The sequence below is a fragment of the Euprymna scolopes genome, chromosome 32, assembly GCF_053919585.1.
Source record: "Euprymna scolopes isolate OS-2025 chromosome 32, ASM5391958v1, whole genome shotgun sequence".
Classification (NCBI taxonomy): domain Eukaryota; kingdom Metazoa; phylum Mollusca; class Cephalopoda; order Sepiida; family Sepiolidae; genus Euprymna; species Euprymna scolopes.
In genome coordinates, this window is record NC_136513.1 from 10,864,567 (window position 1) to 10,882,274 (window position 17,708).

The following is a 17,708-nucleotide window of genomic DNA, read 5'->3' on the forward strand; positions in this document are numbered from 1 at the left end:
AGAGCTTCCAAGATCCAGCAGATATATCCCACATTCATGCGTCTCTAAAAAAAATACAAGGTTATATCTTTCTTACGTAATCTACGGCATATTTTTGTCTGTCTCTTACTTCATTAAGCTATATGTGATTGCCTCGGGACTACCTATCATCGGTTTACTGGTCCCCTTAAGAATTTTCATATTCTTTCCAACGCCTGTTTATTAATTAAGCCAAGTCTTACCACTTGCTTGGAGTCGTTACGTGCAACCAGCTTATTTTAAGCACTTAATTAACACAGGTTCCCAAATTTTTCGAATAGGGGCACATCTTGTGCTTATCAATCCCTACCAAGTCACTTTTCTTGGAAAAAAGTATAGGATCACTAAAAAAAACAAAAAAAAACAAATGCTAAAAAAATCTTTCTTACGGCTTATCACATCTAAAAACTCTCTAAATACCCGTTTACGTAATTTTAATTCTTGTCCCCCTTCTAAAATTCTAACTAAATCTGTAAGCCAATCATACGTCTTAACTAGTTTTATTTTCTCCTAGACTGTTTAAATCTAATGTATATTTACTGATAACTTTGAATTCTTGCTGTGAAAACAATAACATTTACATTACAATATGGTTCAACATCAACACATTTTCAAAAGAAAATACCTTAATACATTTAAACATTTTGCAAAAAAAAAAAATCGTTACATTATACATTTCAAAAGTCCGTTAACGCAAAACAAAAAATTGTCCCTTTTTTCAAAGACCAGAACGACTAAAACACACTAAAAAGCCGAAAATTTTTCACAATTTGCTTTTCATTTCTGCATCCTTCTTTTTTGCTATAGTGTATTTTATTTTATTTATTTATTCATTTATTCGTTCCTCCTTTTAATACTCGAGAATTTTAAATGTACTTTCGACTTTTGACACTAAATTGTTATTTATTATGATTGACAGTTTCTCTAAACAATTCAGACATTAACACACATTTCTAGGAATGACAACTGTCCTATTTTCTACTTGTGTGCGGCTGCATTCAAAACCATATTATCCGAATACAACAATTTTTTCTTTTTTTTTAAATTTTATTTATGAGTGAAATATTCGTGGGTTGTTTTTTTGAACTGACCGTATCTCTTTTATCATTTATTACGGCATATCGGCCTTTTGTTTCTTTTTTTAAATATTTTCTTGTAAACTTTAGTTTTCTGTGTGCGTGTGTGTTCAATTTTTTTTTCTTTTTGTTCGCATTTCTGTGATCGTGTGATGTTTTTTTCCGTGGTATTATTTATTTATTTATTTTTTAATTATCTTGGACCCTTTTAAAACGTTGTGTTTCTTTTTTTTTCCGGGTTCCGAATTTTTTATTTATTTTAATTTAAACTCACCCTTGCTGGGTGGTCTGGTCGCTACGGCTCTAAATTGTATTTATTGTATATACCCCAGGTCCGGTTTTGTATCGTTGATGCAAATTGGTCAACGGGCACCAAATCATATTTGTTATATAGTTAATTATTGAAAGAGTGAGAGTCTTACAGTCTTAGAGAGAGAGAGAGAGAGAGAGAGAGAGAGAGAGAGAGAGAGAGATTGTTGTAAGACTTAGAGAGGGATGTTGTAAGAGTCTTAGACAGAGGAATGTTGTAAGAGAGAGGGGTGTTGTTGTATGAAAGATTGTTCGTGTTATGACGATTTTTATATATATGAAAATGTTTATACTTAGATGTGTAGAAGCTCTTTGAGTGAGGAGATAGTCTTAGTGTAGATATAAGATGTCAAGACATTTTAAAACACATGATATACAAGACATATAATAACAATTTTCACTTTACCTTTTGGTAGAATTACAACACAAAGACGACGTTTATAAAAACACATGATGGGTTTATTTCTTCTCCAGACCGGTCGTGGTTTTCATCATCAAGAATTCAAAGCTTCACATATTAAGTTTCAAAAGTGACCGTCTCGCTTCTAGACGTTCGAATGTCCATGTCTGGACTGTCGTCTGTCGTCCTCAGACTCTCTCTCAGTTTCTCCCCCAGTTTCTCTAAAGTTTCTAACTATATCTGGAAGTTCCCATTTTCCATGACGTCATACACATGTTAAAACATGTGTCTTCTTTCACGTGTTCTGGACATGCGTGTCCAAAACCTTTTCCTTTGTTTACAAAAAGAATTTTAACCTATATTCCCAGTAACCTATATTTCCAATATTTTATGAATATGTTTATTAAATTATCTTGTATAGTTGCATTCCTCAATTGAATTTTCATAATAGAATTGACAACGCACATTCTTTTCTGGAAACTATTTTATCTCTAAGCTAAACAATGGTTTGTTTTACATTTCATTTCTAATTCTCTCTCGTAATCTATTTCTAAACCTAATTTACGAGGTTCGAATTTCGTCTATTCTATTTAATTTTCATTTTAACTAAATCTCTATTTTTATACTTACATGACAAGGGGACAGCCCTTATCATGTAACAAAAGTGCCTAGTTGAGGATGAAAGAAGTAATGTTCTTCGCTTACTATTTGTATTTAAAGAAAACAGGAGGCTCATATTTTGAAACGATCCTCGTATGACAAAGAACGCTCGGGACGCCCCTGCACAGCCATTGTTCATCGGCGTATATAAATTGATTTTTCCTTGAATAACTCAGAATTAGTGAACGCGACAGGCAGAACATTTACTATTTATTTTTGTAAGTTTACGCTTGTTTTTCTTTTTCATTATATGTTTTAGAAAATAAGCCGTACTATCTTGACAAATCATTTAGAATTTTTCTCAAGCATTTTTAGTAAAGGAATACGACAGGTGAATAGTTTACTCTGTTTATATTTTACAGATCGTCCAAAGAAAGATACGCACACTTATACATACAATGATTGTTGCAACGGACATATTTTTTACAATTCAAAATAAGAAATAAACGACCTTATTGGACGAGTACATAAGATGAAAAATGATGTAAATACGTACCACGGTAACAGAAAGGCAACGTGTAACGAGATTCGAGGATGCATTATTGCGAGTAAATCGATCATTTTCGGAATATTAAGATTTGTTTCGTTTTCAACAAACATAATTGTCGATTGCTGACAGACGCCAAAGAAGAACAGTAAATAATTCTCCTACACCACATGCTCAAAAATACATTCTTAATCGCCTTGCATTCGGTTCAAGCCAGCTGGTGATTATCATTAGAATCTTACTATAACTTAATTGTACCCCTCTTTCCACACGTTGCCATTTACGTTCTAAAATACAGCCTCCTTTTTTATAACGCAAGAAGTTGCAGAATCACGAAAACATAAATAGTAGCATCCAAAACATTTTGTACTAAAACTTTATCTCGCTATATATTCAACTCAATTCTCAATGCATTTTGCCATGGGAGAGACAATTGGAAAATGTAATGGCACCAGAAAAAATAAAGTGTATCACTTGAAAAACTACCGGAGACATTATTACTTTTCTTGATGGGTATATTTCTGAATCAAGGAGTTGTCTATGGAAAATCAGGAATAGAACCTATGCTTCCGTATGAGGTCGTTCGCTGTCTTAATATTTACTTAATATTCACATCACGCCAACCTTTAAAGCTACATGAAACAATATACCATATAGATCTCCGCCATTGTTCAACGAGGGTCAACATAAATTTGTACAAACGTATTTCATCAGTGATGGCAATGTTGAAATAAATCCGCCGTAGAGTTTCGAGCAGCATAAAAAAGTCCATTGTTTCCCAACTGAATTAAGTGTATTTATCCAAAACAACAATTGAAATGGTGCGGACTGATACACTTTATTTTAATTAATGCTGACAAAACATGTGCTGGAAAACACGTCGGCTGATTCAATACTCCAACTATATATCAATTGGTAATCGTTTAAGTTGGAGATCAACTTAAGCTTAGATATACTGTTTGTTTAGGAAAAATTATCACATGACAAAAATACATTAACTTATCGATGCTCTGAGGCTATGCAATATCCAATAATGTTTTGGCGTTGTCTCGATTGATTGATATAAAGAAACATCTAACAAATGAAGCGCAACGAAATATTATACGGTTAATGAGGCAAGAGAATGGAAACATTCTGGAATTGTTACAATTGGTTCACGTATAAATCATAGATGTCTATGTAGAAATTTTAACCAGATAATTTCATAACGTTGAAATTTAAGCTTTGCTCTGAAGGATATGTTCATTTTCTTGATGACGTTGTATATGATGGAAATGAAAGAACGTTCGAATAACGATGATTTTGTCATTTCATATGTAAGCAGGCAACCTCATCTGCACGGGTAAGCTCAAGATGCCGTTGCATATGTTCGTGTAGTAGTAATTCTTCTAATGCACTCACATCCAAAAGACAGAACGTCTGCTCTGTTTGTTGTCAACTCACAGGGGCTGTGAGAGGAAGGAGAAAAAGCGGTAGACGGGGTTGGTTTTATGGGAAAGAGAGTGAGACTAACCGCGAGAATTCCCGAGATATGAGAGGAATAAAAGACCGAACTCGGATGGATAAGCGACAGTGCTTTTGCTCAAGAAATTAAAATGGAGGAAGGAGAGAAAAGACCCTTCCTAAAGAAAGTTTCGGCTTGAAGTGAGAAAGAAGGTGACGCTGAAGAATCCAGCAGATTTCAGCTCGTAACTGTGTGGGCCGTTATCTAAACATTACATTTCCATGTTAACAGGCTTCAGATGATCCAAATCAATTCTTGCTCCCTGGGCAATAATCGGTTGGTAAAGAAAGTATGTCACAGCGCGAGTTTCGCGTCAGGAGATAAATTGTTTATAGATTTCATTGTTAAATATCAAATCTTTGGATATGCGTATGCGTCAAGTCTTCAGTAAAATGACAAAATACGGAATTACACAAATATCTCTACAACAACACGAGTCTAAAATTAACCTACAATGTAATATGCATAAAAATACCTGATGCTGACAATGATATAACTTTGCATAATGTGGTGATAAAACTATGGCACATGTACCTTGTGGTATAAATGTTTCAATTATATTATGCATGTGAGCTGAAAAAGCGAGATATCCGGGCATTAAGAATCAAAACAGTTACAGGAACAGATGAATATCTGTTATACAGAAGAAGGTTAGCAGAAAATAGTTATAAAGTATCATTGCTACAAATGCGAAATGATGACATTGACGTGGATGATCGGTTCATTGCTTTCTATTCGCATTTGCCATTAAAAACCTACAAATGTGAAATTCTAAAACTCAATTATCGCACAATATCAAGCCAAAAGATTCATGAGTAGCAATGAAGCTTTATAAAAAAAATTCCTTCCATTTTCCATAGAGAAACGAGATCCGACTATGGTTCACATAGCAATACATCTGGAAAATGTAAAATACGCTTCGGCTTAAAGTGTACAACAAATAGCGCCGAATTCACCCTTCAACAGCTTTTTTTAACATTTCACTGCATTTAAACATTATCTCAAACTGACTGTTTTTTTTCTCGAAAATGTTTATGCATTATATGTTGCGAGGCTATAGAAAGCATGTTCACGACTTTGCAATAAAGAAAACCATTATACCAGTATATATATAAAATTACATTATTTATTTAAAACAAAACAAAGTTTATACATTAGTGCAATAATTGGGTAGTCGCGTAAGGACGTATGATTGTGGCTTGTACATGTTAACCTCTGTGGAAGTTTGCACCAATAGAGGTTATAGTTCATATTTTACATGAGCGATATATAGCTTAATTATGTCTTGGATTTTTCGTATTGCATAGCTCTATATGTAAGCATCTTACAGGTAACAATTTATATGAAAATATACAAGCCTACCTCATGTTTCTGTTGTTGCTCTCCGAGTGCAAGCTTATGAAGCGCGTGGTTTATACGTGTGCACGGCTTGGTGTCAAGCGAAAAAGAGGGAGAAAAACGAGGTAAACGGCAGGTTATGTCAAAGGTCACCAGAAGCCGTGTGATGCCTCCACGCGCACTCCGCTCCATGCGTGTCTGCTACTGCACACAGCTTGTTCTGTGTCTGTGTGTTTGATGCAGACAAAGCAAGTTTGGCTGGTCTATGTGATATGAGTATAGAATATTTAAACGACGCAAACGAAGAGAAAAAACAACTAACAACATGGTATATTCAATGAAACCATAATAAGTCTTTTTTTCCCATTCTGTTGGTAAATGCCTTTGACTACGTATTTCTAACAACTGAAATTAACAATGCCGTTGCACATGCTAGATTAATAATGCATGTAAGCTCTAAATATATTGGAAAATTATGGATACTAGCATGTATCAACTAATGTGTGGTGTGACATACCGCATCCTAATCAAATCTATGCATTAATGTAATCATATTTTTCACCTCGTCTTCTTCATCTCCACAGTGATGGGAGAAATATAAATCACACAATGTTGTCAAAGACGCTATAAATGAACGCATACATTATTAAACATCCATACATCAGGAATCTCTAATGGGGCATTGCTTATTACTGAATAAATGTGCTTTAAAATTCTAGCTAAGTTCCCAATAAATTGAGAATAGTAATACAAAGCTAATCTAACTCTACTTTAGTTGATATAGACTTACGTCATAAAATGCAAATACAGGTGATTTTTTTGTTGTACATGCAATCAAATTAGTATAAGCTAATACTAGTTATATAAAGACATTTACAATTAAACAATGCAGTTTATCAACAACCAAATAAATTGGTTTTGATAGCAATTTGATCGCGGAATGATATTTCGAGAGTTTTTGACCTATCTGACAGAGTTGCGTCATTGCTTCCAGATATAAGAACTACTAATACTGCTTTAAATTTGCAATTTGCTTGAACCCCCAGGTACAAAATCTAACACATTGTGCACGAAAAAAGAATTCTTGAAAAGCATATTTATTTTAGGGAATGAATGCACAAATAAGCCTAAAAACAAATCGAAGCACTTGATTGGCTATTGTAAGATTTGCCTGATAATTTCAGACTATTTGTGAATTGCTACGGATTTGAATCGGACATTACCGGTAATTTTTCAATATACATCGGCAGATGAAAAAAAAACCCGTGCCTCAAATAATCTATTCTTGGCGACATGAGTAAATATTATCATCTAAATCCAAAAAAGGTTTGCCAGCTGCGAAACAATGTATTAATATTTATATTTGCACACCATTTGTTTAAAAGTGAACAGGGAAAGATGCCGTCTGATCTGACAAATTTTATTACCTCATAACTCTTTGCAGTTTGATGACGTCGACAGAAGAATCGATTAAAATCTATTTCCAGCTATCAAAAAAATCTGTAAAAATACCAATCTTCCTTGTACGTGTTAATATACAAAATGTTCTCGCTCAGACAAAATTTTCGGCCTACAAACGTGGACCATGATATATAGGTTTATGACATGTGGAACAATGTCGATATTTTTAGCCAGTAAAATTGCTGTTAGAAAATCAAAATGTGGAAATCGAATTTTTCAGGCGTGAGTCGATTTTTAATGGCTAATTATGAACACATACGTTAGTTAGATTAAATGTAATTAGGTCATATTGTAATGAATATCGCTGAAGAGCTATATGTGTTGCTTTCAATTCAAGCTCATGCAAGACTAGCCTTAATCTTTTTCACTTTTCAAACCATTACTATATATTGAACACAAAACAAAAATGAATAAATAATTACCTCTATAATAATAAATAGAAAATTTTGCATTAATTAAAATATGGTATCTATGCGGATTTTACAACCTGGTAACGCCGGAAAACATGGTAGTCAGTTGATAATTTTTAGAAAACACCGAAAGAGCACATTCGTCTCAAAACTAGCAATTTTGTAGTCATAAATCTTAGTCTCGTAACTGACATGATGCATAATTACAGGTGACCAGAAAAATAAAATTATCACAATTGCATACATTCATGTCAAGTGTGAAAATAAAATATGATATTACTTACCGAAAAAACAGCAAAGAAATACTAGTGTATAAAGGATGCAGAATGTCACTCTTATGTGTATTTTGTTAAACGGATTATCAAATTTTAAATTCATTGCAGCTGGAGTATAATTGAACGTGGAATTTAATTCGGCCATTTCGTTTGTCTCGTTAGGCATCATGACGGACGATAGTTTGATTAAGCTCTGTTCGATAAACCGTGTAGGAGTGAAAGATATTTATTTTGTCTCATGTATGGGTGGAAACAGATTGAATGTTGTAAAGTTGACAGCCAAGTTGATGAGCAGGATATAAATGCGCCGCCATATGTCGTTGTTTTGTTGAATTGTAGTATTTGAGATTGATCGAAATCTTATCGTATGTAAATGAGCTTGTTGTGTGCGTGTCAAATAAAAATAAATTACGATTACATTTGAGCATTCTTCATCAGGGGAAACGTCGATTGTTGACGATATAACTACACTGTGCAGTTATCCAATCCAAGTGTTTCAATTCAGCATTGTTGGTGATTGCCTGCAGAATAAAACAAAATGAAAAAAAAACTATTATATTTGAAGAATTAACATTCAGCAGTACTACTCGCAAAAACGGCGTAATTTATTTTGCAGTTGTTTTGTTGATGAGAATAACTAAGCTGTATTATTCGAAATACTGTTCATATATATGGGTGATTATCAGAAAGTTACTGCCAAATATAGTTCTGGTCGTAAAGTGCAACTTATTGACATCAAGAATAATTATTTAAACTTAAGAATATCTACAGACTTTCAAACAGAACCACCAATTTTACCAATGGAAGTATATTGTGGGTGTTCATCAGTCATTACCGGCCTGAAGTGTAAAGTAATTACCGATTGTATTTTATACTTCATGTAAGGGTTACACTTCAATCAAGGTGAATCAAAACATACGCTTCTGAATTCCCATTAATTCTATCCTGCCATGTGGTGATAGGCAGCAAGCTACTCAGAATAAAATAAGAATTTCGTTTGAAATTCGTTACAAAATCCCGAGTTCGATACTAATAATTTTGATACCGATAAGACGTATTTGAAGCAGGTCTCACGTTCGATTGACCCAAGAGTAGTCAAGATAATTCCCCATTATTTAGTCATTTATTAGTACATTCCGTTTGTTGCAAACAATGGACTAACATCGAAACATCGCTTTATGAATCGTCCATATTTTATTAGTATTGATTGTCCTGTGAAATTGATTTTACGATTGGATTAAATAATTCGGGGTGTCCATTAGACAACTGATGATCCCAGTAAGTTCATTGGTACTATTGTATAGTCATGTCAGAAAAACTATTAAGCAATAGGCGAGATAAATTAAATTACAAACCAAATAATGTTTCAACAAAGGGCGATTAAAAAAATTAAAAGTTTTCGAAATACATACAAGATGAAATATATACAAGATGAAATATATACAAGATGAAATATATACAAGATGAAATATATACAAGATGAAATATATACAAGATGAAATATATACAAGATGAAATATATACAAGATGAAATACATACAAGATGAAATATATATACAAGATGAAATACATACAAGATGAAATATATACAAGATGAAATATATACAAGATGAAATATATACAAGATGAAATATATACAATATGAAATATATACAAGATGAAATACATACAAGATGAAATATATACAAGATGAAATATATACAAGATGAAATACATACAAGATGAAATATATACAAGATGAAATACATACAAGATGAAATATATACAAGATGAAATACATACAAGATGAAATATATACAAGATGAAATATATACAAGATGAAATATATACAAGATGAAATATATACAAGATGAAATACATACAAGATGAAATATATATACAAGATTAAATACATACAAGATGAAATATATACAAGATGAAATATATACAAGATGAAATATATACAAGATGAAATATATACAATATGAAATATATACAAGATGAAATACATACAAGATGAAATATATACAAGATGAAATATATACAAGATGAAATACATACAAGATGAAATATATACAAGATGAAATACATACAAGATGAAATATATACAAGATGAAATACATACAAGATGAAATACATACAAGATGAAATATATACAAGATGAAATATATACAAGATGAAATATATACAAGATGAAATACATACAAGATGAAATATATACAAGATGAAATACATTCAAGATGAAATACATACAAGATGAAATATATACAAGATGAAATACATACAAGATGAAATATATACAAGATAAAATATATACAAGATGAAATATATACAAGATAAAATATATACAAGATAAAATATATACAAGATGAAATATATACAAGATGAAATATATACAAGATGAAATATATACAAGATGAAATATATACAAGATGAAATACATACAAGATGAAATATATACAAGATGAAATACATACAAGATGAAATATATACAAGATGAAATACATACAAGATAAAATACATACAAGATGAAATACATACAAGATGAAATATATACAAGATGAAATATATACAAGATGAAATACATACAAGATGAAATATATACAAGATAAAATATATACAAGATAAAATATATACAAGATGAAATATATACAAGATAAAATACATACAAGATGAAATACATACAAGATGAAATATATACAAGATGAAATATATACAAGATGAAATACATTCAAGATGAAATACATACAAGATGAAATATATACAAGATGAAATACATACAAGATGAAATATATACAAGATAAAATATATACAAGATGAAATATATACAAGATGAAATATATACAAGATGAAATATATACAAGATGAAATACATACAAGATGAAATATATACAAGATGAAATACATACAAGATGAAATATATACAAGATGAAATACATACAAGATGAAATATATACAAGATAAAATATATACAAGATGAAATACATACAAGATGAAATACATACAAGATGAAATATATACAAGATGAAATATATACAAGATGAAATATATACAAGATGAAATATATACAAGATGAAATATATACAAGATGAAATACATACAAGATGAAATATATACAAGATGAAATACATACAAGATGAAATATATACAAGATGAAATACATACAAGATGAAATACATACAAGATGAAATATATACAAGATGAAATATATACAAGATGAAATATATACAAGATGAAATACATACAAGATGAAATATATACAAGATGAAATACATTCAAGATGAAATACATACAAGATGAAATACATACAAGATGAAATATATACAAGATAAAATATATACAAGATGAAATATATACAAGATAAAATATATACAAGATAAAATATATACAAGATGAAATATATACAAGATGAAATATATACAAGATGAAATACATACAAGATGAAATATATATACAAGATTAAATACATACAAGATGAAATATATACAAGATGAAATATATACAAGATGAAATATATACAAGATGAAATATATACAATATGAAATATATACAAGATGAAATACATACAAGATGAAATATATACAAGATGAAATATATACAAGATGAAATACATACAAGATGAAATATATACAAGATGAAATACATACAAGATGAAATATATACAAGATGAAATACATACAAGATGAAATACATACAAGATGAAATATATACAAGATGAAATATATACAAGATGAAATATATACAAGATGAAATACATACAAGATGAAATATATACAAGATGAAATACATTCAAGATGAAATACATACAAGATGAAATATATACAAGATGAAATACATACAAGATGAAATATATACAAGATAAAATATATACAAGATGAAATATATACAAGATAAAATATATACAAGATAAAATATATACAAGATGAAATATATACAAGATGAAATATATACAAGATGAAATATATACAAGATGAAATATATACAAGATGAAATACATACAAGATGAAATATATACAAGATGAAATACATACAAGATGAAATATATACAAGATGAAATACATACAAGATAAAATACATACAAGATGAAATACATACAAGATGAAATATATACAAGATGAAATATATACAAGATGAAATACATACAAGATGAAATATATACAAGATAAAATATATACAAGATAAAATATATACAAGATGAAATATATACAAGATAAAATACATACAAGATGAAATACATACAAGATGAAATATATACAAGATGAAATATATACAAGATGAAATACATTCAAGATGAAATACATACAAGATGAAATATATACAAGATGAAATACATACAAGATGAAATATATACAAGATAAAATATATACAAGATGAAATATATACAAGATGAAATATATACAAGATGAAATATATACAAGATGAAATACATACAAGATGAAATATATACAAGATGAAATACATACAAGATGAAATATATACAAGATGAAATACATACAAGATGAAATATATACAAGATAAAATATATACAAGATGAAATACATACAAGATGAAATACATACAAGATGAAATATATACAAGATGAAATATATACAAGATGAAATATATACAAGATGAAATATATACAAGATGAAATATATACAAGATGAAATATATACAAGATAAAATACATACAAGATGAAATACATACAAGATAAAATATATACAAGATGAAATATATACAAGATGAAATATATACAAGATGAAATATATACAAGATGAAATATATACAAGATGAAATACATACAAGATGAAATATATACAAGATGAAATACATACAAGATGAAATACATACAAGATGAAATATATACAAGATGAAATATATACAAGATGAAATATATACAAGATGAAATATATACAAGATGAAATACATACAAGATGAAATATATACAAGATGAAATACATACAAGATGAAATATATACAAGATAAAATATATACAAGATGAAATACATACAAGATGAAATACATACAAGATAAAATATATACAAGATGAAATATATACAAGATGAAATATATACAAGATGAAATATATACAAGATGAAATATATACAAGATGAAATACATACAAGATGAAATATATACAAGATGAAATACATTCAAGATGAAATACATACAAGATAAAATATATACAAGATGAAATATATACAAGATGAAATATATACAAGATGAAATATATACAAGATGAAATATATACAAGATGAAATATATACAAGATGAAATACATACAAGATGAAATATATACAAGATGAAATATATGGGGATGATGAGTTCGTATCCTTTTTTCTTCTTTTGTTACAAGATTTTGATTTCCGACAAATTGTATGAGATTCATTTGATAGAGATTTTCTTGCCGTACAAAACTGTATAAATTATCATTTTGATGAATTTAGGCTTAAAAATAGAATATATATGAGTTTAAATGCAACATTTTAAACACTTGCTCTTATTTGATTTTCAACATCAAACATCGGCTGAAGCAACCTCAGATATTTGCAAGTTATGCGGAGAAAGTGCTATAGGCGAGTCTATATCATATGAATTTGTCGCAAAATTTAAAAAAATTGGGAGCTTCATGTCAATGACAAGCCCCACAACTGAAAACACTCTGAACCCGAAGACAAGCGCCGCAAACACTTCTGAAAGAAGACGGTCACGAAACAAGTCGCGCATAGGCCCATAAAATAAACTGCGATGAAATAAATATTACTCAATTTTTTCTATTCGATGGGATTTGCTGAGAAATTTAGAGTCTGGTTGCCTTATATTCTTAAAGAAAAATAAACAAACAATGAAAGTCGCCTCTAAATTGCTTTTCAATCTCTCGTTCGTTCTCGAATAGCATACGGTCATAAAAAGCGCTTTTGTACTGAATCGTCACAGAAGATGAGTAACTGTCGCCATACCTAAATATTAAGTAAAGAATAAGGTGGTTGCCCTAAGAGATACACCAAAACCGAAAGTCAAACTTAATCTCTATAAAAAAAGACAACGGTTTGCATTTGGTGGGACTGTAAGGGCATGGCGTACTGGGAATTGATCGAAACAGATTCCACAGTACACAATGTGGTCTACATATCTCAGCTGAATCACGAGAAAATGTTAATTTACTGAACTGACCTAATTAACGAACAACAATGTATGCCACCATGTTGCAGAAGTCATCAAGCAAGACTCCAAGAACTGAAAATGTCTGCCTCCCGCACCGACCGCATTCTCTGAAGCTTGTACACACAGAATACTATCTTTACCGCTACCAATCATAATATATGACAGACGTTACATTAGACAATACAGAAAACGATAAAAAATTGGTACAACAATTTCTTCGATACCAGCCCAGCCGAGGTGTTGGCGGAGGGTCATCGACAAACGTGAGAAGACCGTAAACAGATACGAAGAATAAAAATTTCATTAATTTATTGTCATGATTATTGAATTGTGTTAAAATAAAAACTCGTAACATAAATTTTACGAGCTTATTCTCCAACGCGCTGCCCCCTCTCTTTCTCTCTCTCTCTTTCTCTCTCTCTCTCTCTCTCTCTCTCTCTATATATATATATATATATATATATATATATATGTTACACTTCACAAAAACATAACTTTTATACCGCAATTTATATCAATTGTTGGTGTGGTTCTTAACAACATCCTAAATATGCTACCGCTGTCCAAGAAAGTGCGAGGGGCCGCACCACAAAATTGCTTTTCTGTCAAACTCAGCACACAAAAAAGGACGGACAAAACTTCTTGTCGGCTAAAAGTAAGTTTACGTTGATTGATCAAGGAGAATTGCCTTGACCAATCAAATTAGAACATTTAAAAATTAAAGGGAGCTAATTAATCATCGTTATACACAAAGGGAGATATATTAAATTGTGGGGGTGCATATTATGAACCGTATCTCAGTATATATATATATATATATATATTTATATATATATATATATATATATATATATATATAAAGTTGAACGTATGTGTGTGTGTGTCTGGTCACGAATAGGCTCCTATATGGTTGACTGTTTTAAAAAACTGATTACATATAATGATAAAAGATGTATCGAGGATCAGGAATGGGTATGTTTGATCTGTCAGAACGGTGGTTCATAAATATTGTGGGGTCAGCGTTCGCGCCTGGCCCCCAAAGTATGGAAAAAAAACGTTTACAAGTGTTTTTGATATAGATGTACATAAGAATATTTTGATAAGTATGTTCTAACTTAAATAGGGATGGTATAATAAAATTGGGGGTCTGTGTTCGCGCCTGTACTCCATGGAAATATGGCATAAACTTTAGCAAAGACTTTTCATATGTATTTGCGTAAGTATACTTTGATAATTATGTTTCAGTTTGAAGAAATATGGTATAATAAAATTATTGGGCGTTCGTTCGCGCCTGACCTACATAGAATGTAAATATGTCACAAAGTTTAACAAGTTTTTTTTTAAAAGGGGTGAGGGTCCACAATAACACTGTAACTTTAATCTTAATTCACGTTAGCTTTTATTTACTTTTTTGAGTTGAATCATATTGTGTCGAATAAATTCATCTCATGAATTCACGTTCTTATTAAAGTGAATGTCCCCCGCCAAAAGTCGGAACTTTAGACAATTCTCAACACAAATTTTGCATAACTCTGTTTTTCCCTTCTACGCTTGCACGTGGCACTCTTTCCAAAATAGATAAATAATAAAAAATAAAAACGTTACTTGTTATCGTGTCAAAAGAAGGACAAAATCCTGCTAACGTGATTACGTGTCTTTTTAAAAATATTTACATAACATTATTTTTATGTATATATCTGTTTAAGCTTTTTTTGTCAGTGTACTAGAAGTGATCAGTTGATTACAACCCTTTCTGCGTGTTCTTTATATTACAATAGTACAACCCTGAATCCGACGGCGCAATACTAGACTGTTCAATACTGTAAAACTGAAACGAAGCTGTTCTGCTTGAAAAGGGCGCCATTTTCTTCTTATTCATATTTATATCGATTCTTTGCTTTAAAAAACTAACGTAATTACGTGTTTATTTTTTAATATCCCATTTTGCTGTTTCGAATTATTTTATTAAAGTAAGTAAAGCTTCATTATTTTTCAAAACTGCTTCTTTGTTTTTCGATATTTCCTCGATATTATTTAGTAACAGTGTTTAGCAGAAAAGCCAGCAAACGACTACCCGAAAAAATAAATATACAAGAAATAAATGGTACCATAGTCAATAAAAGTTAAGTTCATGTTTCTTTTTGTTTTTAAATAGTTTTAATGCTCTTTACTTTAAATAATTTCAGCGAACCGAAATTAAAACGAAATTTGAGGCGATACCTACTTAAATGAACTTTTATATAAACTACACATGTCATAATCGAATATTCCTCAGCACAAAATAACGGAAAACATTAAAATATGTTTATAAATATTCCTTACGTTGACGGAACTCTCTTAAATTGTTAACACAGAATGCTCAGATCCCCTCTTTCAAATTAAAAACGGGGCCCTCCATTTCAAAGTCTCTGCCATTTTGATTTTTTAAAACCGGTTCGTGAATTAAAAACATTTTTTTTCGTGACAAACTACTAAAAAATATAAACCAACGAACTTTTCTACCATAAAAGTAACTTTTATTGACTATGGTTACATTTATTTCCTGTATATTTATATTATTATTATATATAACATTTTCTCTTTGTAAAGAAACATCATTTTGTTGGTCACTCTTAGCTCCGAATGGAAACAAAGTTGTAGCGAAAATTATCCTAACTTTCATCATATTTTGCTTAGTGTAAAATTTTTGAGTATGAAAACCTATCTCTTTACAACCCCCTCCTTTTTATAACCTATCATACTTTCATCAATCACAGTCCATTTTCTGTAGGCTGTTTTTGAACCCAGTCAACGACGGGTACTTCTGCTAGTATATATATATATATATATATATATATATATATATATATATATATATAATTCAAAAATGGTTTAATGAAACCATATTAAAGGTATATGCAGCTTCTCTTCCAATTTTCGGATTTTAATCATGTCAAATAACACTACATTTCCTTTTGACGGATTGATTGTTGTTATTTTTAAAATGATTGATTTTTCGCTTGCAAAAGTCAATTGAATTAAAGGAATAACTTATAAGATGTATTTTGGAATATATATATATATATATATATATATATATATATATATATATATATATATATGTACTAGCAAAATACCCGTCGTTGACTGAGTTCAAAAACAACCTACAGAAAATGGATTCTGATTTATGAAAGTATGATAGGTTATGAAAATGAAGGGTTGTAGCTTCGAATTTGGTGGTATCAAAACCAAAGCAAAATATGATGAAAGTAAAAATAAACTAGATAAACTCCATAATTTATTATACCATACTTGTTCACACTGAAACACTTATCCCAATATTCTGTGGATCTATTTTAAAAAAAACCTTGTTAAACTTTGTGACATATTTCCATTTTATGGAGATCAGGCGCGAACGAACACCCAATAATTTTATTATACCATATTTCTTCAAACTGAAACATAATTATCAAAATATACTTACGCAGATAGATATGAAAAGTCTTTTTGTAAGTTTGTGCCCATTTTCAGTCTATGGAGGCCAGGCGCGAACGCAGACCCCCCAATTTTATTATACCATCCCTATTTAAGTTCAAACATACTTATCAAAGTATTCTTATGTACATCTATATAAAAACACTTGTAAACGCGTTTTTAAATTTTTATT

The 17,708-nt window shown here is 30.2% G+C and overlaps 1 protein-coding gene across 2 annotated transcripts in view; it reads right to left on the minus strand.

Annotated features, from left to right (window-relative positions):
- Positions 1–17,708, minus strand: part of LOC145256225 (trissin receptor-like) — a 236,282-nt gene that overhangs the window by 73,790 nt on the left and 144,784 nt on the right. The window contains exon 2 of one of the 2 annotated variants that reach the window (XM_080114848.1): positions 7,948–8,459. In XM_080114848.1, coding sequence (XP_079970974.1) covers positions 7,948–8,107 — 160 coding nt within the window. In that variant the 5' untranslated portion in view covers positions 8,108–8,459. Of the gene's footprint in view, positions 1–5,816; positions 5,895–7,947; positions 8,460–17,708 lie in introns of those variants that run through there. The other variant, XM_080114849.1, reaches the window with a different exon arrangement.